Raw genomic sequence first — 6611 nt, 5'->3', positions numbered from 1 at the left:
GCGTGCTCGGCTGTCCATTTCCTGTAGTCCACGAATCTCATGATGAAACAGAATTGTGGTGAATACTATCTTACCACAAATACAAATGCTATCTTATAAGCTATCATATAAACAGATTTAACCATCTCTATCTATTACCATATAATTTGCTTAATCATGTTGATTTATCATGTTTTTATGCACAGACCAGAGATAGAGAGGTTAAAATGGCTAAAGGCTTAAGAAAGCATAGCATGCAAATAAAAAAGCCATCTCTGCTCTTCAGGGCAGCAAAAGAGAGAGAAGAGAGGCTTGGATTTTATCCTGCCTATGTCTCTTTAAAAACAGGAGCATGCAATCTCTGCTCTTCAGGGCAGCAAAAGAGAGAGGAGAAAGGCTTGGATTTTATGCTGCCTCTGTCTCTTTAAAAACAGGAGCACGCATGTGAGGGGGAGGGGGTGTTGGCTGGTTGGAACAGTCCTCCTCTAATGAGGAGATTTGAGAGACACCGGAGAGAGAGAGAGAGAGAGAGAGAGAGAGAAAGAGAGAGAGAGAGAGAGAGAGAGAGAGAGAGAGACCGAGACCCAACCATAAAGAGAAAAGGGAGAAATGAGATGACAACAGAAAATGCACGCAGTGATACATAAAAGAGCATGATGTGTTGAAGCAGAGGAAAAGGAGAGATACATCTGGATTTCTCACCGGCAAGGGAACAAGAGTAAAAGCATCAGTATCGCTAAACCACTTAAGGACGTGGATTAAAAAAAGAGAGAGGGAAAGGGAAAAGAGAGGAGGAAAATAATCTGATCACTTGTTTATTTTCATGGTCTGTGTGCGCATATGGGAAGAGACTGCATTGCTGTTCACTAGCAGAGGCGTCAGGAGAGAACCAAGCTTAATTCCTCTTTTTTCTTTCTCTCTCTGTTTCTGTGTTGCACTGTGTGGCAGGAGCATGTTAGGTGGGTTGGGGGACAAACGACAAGCTGAGCCAGCCAAAAGAGATGGATCCGTAAAGCTGTAAATGGTGTTGGATCTGGCCAGTGGCTGACTGTTAGCTGTTTGGGATCCCAGGTTTCTAGGTGGAGCCTGGTGGTCCTCGGCTGCTAGGGAGAGCTAAAGCAAAAAGCCCCGGAGAGGAGGAGGCACAAGCAGCTGGGAGCGTGCCAGCGGTGGGGCCCTGCGTGGAGGGAGGGGGCCAGAACCCAAACCCCAAAGAAAAGGAGTTTGCTGCGTTTGTGTTGGCAGGTAAAACACATGGCTGTTGTGGGCCTTCTCCCGTCTGTGAGCTGCAGCTGTAGGAGATTGGACCTGGAGTGACAGTGAACCAAAGCTCCAGGATAATGGTTTGAAGAGGTCCCCGCTGCTCCTCCCTGGCCTCACAGGAGGGACCCTACACACTGGGGGGCTATTTTGCTTTTTCCTCTTTTTATTTTTCTCTTTAAGTCAACCCGGGGGATTTGTTTGGGTGTCTTCCTCCCCCCCACACCTCATCATTATCACTAACCCCGCCCCCAACTCAGTTTTTAATTTGTTTTCTTTTTTTGAGATTTGGGGGATTTGCCAAAACCTATTTCATGCATGTCCACTGGGGGCAGGTTCAACTTTGATGATGGGGGGTCATACTGTGGGGGGTGGGAGGAAGGCAAAGCCCACGGCCATGGCATCTGTACTGGGCCGAAGGGCCAAGGCGAGTACTCAGGGTCCTGGAGCCATGGCTTTGAGGTGGTGGGGGTGTACACATGGCCCAGTGGGAACACCTACCAGGGCACCTGGGCGCAGGGCAAGCGCCATGGGATTGGAGTGGAGAACAAGGGCAAGTGGGTGTATAAGGGGGAGTGGACAAGTGGATTTAAAGGACGCTACGGCCTCAGGGAGAGCACCGGCACCAGCGGGAAGTACGAGGGGACCTGGAACAACGGTCTTCAGGACGGATACGGCACTGAGACCTACTCTGATGGAGGTAAGACCCAGACCCACACTGAGCCAACAAATGGATATTGAGATACTGATGGAGGTAAGACCCAGACCCACACTGAGCCAACAAATGGATATTGAGATACAGACCAGCAGGCCCATTCTTCATAGTGAGTTGACAGTAATCAGGGAAACCTAGGTGCTAGGTGTTCCATGAGGTCATCCCACTCCATTACTATGGTTCACCCCCCCACCACCACCACACACACAATCTAACTGTCTCCTGCTTCATTAGTCTCCTATCTCTCAGACACTCTCTAATCTATCTTTCTCCGTCCATCTGTCAATTGGGTAAGCAGTTCCCTCTCCCCTGCTCGTGCTGCAGTGGGAGATACATTTGGAGGCCCAAGTTAAGGCCATCCGGACTCCCCATGCAGCCTGAGAGAGAGAGATTCCAGGTCAACCGCAAAGTTAGGGTGCAGTTCCCATAACCAGACAGACTCATGGTAAACCTGGCTGGGAGAGACCCAGTTCTAAGGCCATAAATACGCACCTTGAAGATGACAGTGATGAGAGTCTGGAAGTCCTTACTCTACCCCAAATTCACACACACACACACACACTCTTTCTCTCTCTCTACTAATGTGGATTTCAGATCCATTCAGATATATTTATCAAAACACTTCATTTATCAAGGCAAAGGTGCTTAACAATCACACAGTCAAAGTGCATGACGGTCTGTAGAATATTTTGATTTCTTCTGGTGAAACCTCCTGGTGCAACATCATACTCTTAGAACAAAAGGTGTTATCTATAACCTAAAAGGGTTCTCCTATGGCTGTCCCCATAGGAGAACCCTTTGAAGAACCCTTTTGGGTTCCATGTAGAAGCCAAAAAGGTTCTACATCAGTGGAGGCTGCTGAGGGGAGGACGGCTCATAATGATGGCTGGAACGGAGTGAATGGAATGGCATCAAACACATAGAAAGTGTTTGATACCATTCCACTAATTCTGCTCCAGCCATTACCACGAGCCCGTCCTCCCCAATTAAGGTGCAACCAACCTCCTGTGTTTTACATGGAAGGTTTTTTTTCTTCTCTAATTTGCTTTTGAATTCTCTTTTATTTTATATTTATAAATTGTACAATGTGTGAAATTGTAAAATGCAGGGCTCCCTTAAGAAACAGACCTGGGTCTCAATGGGTATCCTTGTTGAAAAAAATTGAACCATTTCCACAGAGGGTTCTAAATAGAACCGAAAAGTGTTCTACCTGGAACCAAAAAGGGTTCTACCTGGAACCAAAAAGTGTTATTCTATGGAGAAGGCCGAGGTACCCTTTTGGAACCCTTTTTTCTAAGAGTGCATTGTTAAACTTATATAACTCTCTAGCACCAGAACCTTACACAACTATGCACCCAACCACCAGCCCAATGAACACTGGCTGAGTCAGGAAAGGAGGTTAATGAGGACAGAGTATGCAGAACAGATATGACACAGATGATATCCATAATGATAACAGTTACAGTATCCACTCTGAAATGAGCACCAGGCCTGCAAGGCTTTGTTATAATGAAATGAATATGAGGCATAAGATAAAGAAAGGGATTTGGAGAAGATTGGTAAATGAAGATGGAAAAGAATGAGGTATAGTAAAGAATAGTGTACTATTTTCATATGAGAGACACTCCAGAGAAACTTCAAATCTACAGTATTCATTATGTAACACTTCAACGTGTCCGTAAATCAGTCAGTGTCTTTAAAATACTCCAGTATACTCTTCCTGTCTGAAGGCTTCCGCATTTTATGCCCAACAACAATTGTTATCAGTTGATTACACCATCTAACATTGAGAATAAGAAATAGTATTGCATTCTACCTCCGACCTTTGCTCACACTCTGCACAACCTGCTTATCAAACCACAACTCAGTGGAGGAGAAAGATCTATGCTCTGAGCAATTGTTTTTCTCTATCTTTCTGTCTACCTCGTTCCACTGCATTACAGCAGTGGTGCCTCTGTCTCTGTACAGCAAGTTGCTGTGGAAACGCACACAGACATGCAGCAGGGCTGCGTGTCACAGGGGACTCAGTGTTGCTCACTCTGATTGGCTGGCTGACTCTGCTAATGTTGTTTACTTACTTGAGCAGTGAGCGCTTATCTGGCTGCTACACAATCACAGTAGACAGTGACAGAGGGGGGAGACAAAGATACAGAGGTTACAGTAGCATTGTCTTTCCATTAGCTTTCCTCTCAGATAGAGTTAGAAATACTATACTGTCAATGGCCATGGAATGAGGAACCCATCCAAGGAGCTGTCTAAGGAGAACACTTGAACAGTGTGTGTAAAAGAGAAGTTAATAATTGTCACGTACTAAGGAGAACACTTGAACAGTGTGTGTAAAAGAGAAGTTAATAATTGTCACGTAGTGTTTCTGATGGTTGTTGACGCTCCACCTTGATTGCTGATTATCACATCTGTGATTGGGAGTAAAGCAAACTCACTGTACTGGGAGCTACAGGAAACTGTCCTGACAGTTGTTTCTGGATATGAGTCAATATTACAGTGCCTGTATGATTTGACCCCTGACCTACATACTGTACCAACATGGTTGTTTAGAAATGGTTTGTACCATGTAGAGATGTGGAGGGGCCTACTTTTGTAGATGCCCAGGCAATTTAGGTAATTGTATCCTTGTGCAAGGTGTGTTATATCAGTTATTGAGGTTATCTTTTTGCTGTTGAAAAAAGATTATGTTAATGAGACTGAAGAGATAGCAAGCGCAGTTACTCCAAATTATGAGCACGATGTGAACAAATGTTGTGATGTCCAGGGCAATTTTGGGGGAATTAACGTTCAAATGATAATTCAATTTTCATGATGTTTCTATGAGTTAAATAATCCTTAAATGGAAAATCTAAGACTGGGGCACATCATCGCCAAAAATCTAAAACCAAATCCCTTAACCGGATAACATCCGTAGTCGATTTAAGCTTACTGAGAGATTTAGCTTTTAACTGCAGCTCACTTTGAATGTTGCCGTTTCTGCAACAGCTTCGCTAGCAGTAGTCTCTCCTGGATTGCAGTCTGTCTGTGTCTGTTCTAGCGAGCTCTTCTATGGTTGGCTTGCAGGCAGAGTGGCATCAAACATTCACATAGCCACATAATGTGCCTATTTCACAAGAAGACACACACACACATTAGGAAAGCAGCACCTGCTTACAGTACAGACCTATCTTACAACACTGTTGTAGCATGTCTCTTGTTCTTTTCCATGCATATTACTCTCCCTGTCTGTCTCTGTCTCTCTCACACACAAACACACACAACTCTGAAGTGCAAGTGCTGACTTGGTGAAATATAAAAATATTAATAATTCATGAAAGAGTCAATCCAAACACACTTTCTACCATCCTTACTCCAGTCTCAATTTTCTCTGTTAGGAATTGAACTCACTATGCGGTCAAGGGCTTTGTGTTGCATATTGGGGAGGTCCAGGTCAATAGGTTCCAGGGTCAACACCCTGGGGGTCCAGGGGCAGACTTTGAGGTAGCCTACGGTTTGCTCTGTTTGGTGGGTGTGGCAGGGTGTGACTTGAAGCCATGAGTGATGTATTTGAAGGGCAGCGGTGCATTTGGAACCCACACCACAACCCCTCCCCGGTTTTTCAACTGGTTGTTCAGAACAGCACTGTTTCCGTTTAATTGAACGTTGCATTAAAACAATTTGTACTGGACACAGCTCTGGTGACTTTTCTACTCTAAAATTAAGGAAAATAAAATGATGTTGAGGCCATAAAAATATAATTTTCCCCTCCAAAAATGAGCCTAACAACATATTGGTCTATATTATCAGGCTGGTGTGTTATTTAACAATAAGCATGATCACCTGTAGCCCAACTGATGCAACATAGTGGCTATAAATAAATAGGCTGTGCTAACCTTTAGCTAGATCAGTGCTTCCCAAACTTTTTCTGTCATGGCCCCCTTTCATCATGGGGGGGAACATCATATGCCTCCCCCCATGCCCCCTAACCTACCCATAAAAATATGGTATACATTTTACTCAAGAAACAGTACATACAAACACCAGTACCTGGTTTCCCTTCCATATTGAAATCAAGAAGAAAAAAATGATAGGAGAAATAAACCAGGTAACTGCTGTGCAATGTCACATGTATCCATATCAATGAAGACTACTAAGGGCCAATTTATTTTGTAGTTGAAATCAGGGGCGCAACTTTCACTGGGGACAGGGGGGACATATCCCCCCCACATTCTGAAATTGCATTCCAATAGAACCGTTACCAATTATCACTCATTTTGAGAAATACCGCTCATAACGTAGAGAGAGGAGAGCTTCTTTGGTTTATAATTAATCCATGAGGTGCTCTTTGATCATTGGATGAAATACTATAGAACAAAAATAAGTTGCTGCTGGATAGTAAACAATGCCGGAACAGCCTTTGTACAAACAAACTTCTAGAAGTAATCAAGGCACTCTTATTTAAAAGCCTTTAATTTATTAAGGCTTATGCATGGCAAGAATAAGAAACCACCGATGCGTTGCGGCTAGAGCATGGCGCTTGTAACGCCAGGGTAGTGGGTAGTGGGTTCGATCCCCGGGACCACCCATACGTAAAAATGTATGCACACATGACTGTAAGTCGCTTTGGATAAAAGCGTCTTCTAAATGGCATATTAATATTAATTAATTCATA

At 44.1% G+C, this 6611-nt stretch overlaps 1 protein-coding gene across 2 annotated transcripts in view; it reads left to right on the top strand.

The window, feature by feature from the left end:
* Nucleotides 1-535: 535 nt before the first annotated feature.
* The window catches only part of jph3b (junctophilin 3b), a 49314-nt gene continuing 43238 nt past the window's right edge, over nt 536-6611 (top strand). For both annotated transcript variants that reach the window (XM_041837209.2, XM_041837208.1), the window contains exon 1: nt 536-1939. In XM_041837209.2, the coding sequence (XP_041693143.1) occupies nt 1558-1939 (382 nt within the window). In that variant the 5' untranslated portion in view covers nt 536-1557. The remainder of the gene's footprint in view (nt 1940-6611) is intronic.

This window comes from Coregonus clupeaformis, chromosome 19 (genome assembly GCF_020615455.1).
Source record: "Coregonus clupeaformis isolate EN_2021a chromosome 19, ASM2061545v1, whole genome shotgun sequence".
Classification (NCBI taxonomy): Eukaryota; Metazoa; Chordata; class Actinopteri; order Salmoniformes; family Salmonidae; genus Coregonus; species Coregonus clupeaformis.
Note: the sequence above shows the minus strand (reverse complement) of the source record. Positions and strands in the feature narration are given on the sequence as shown.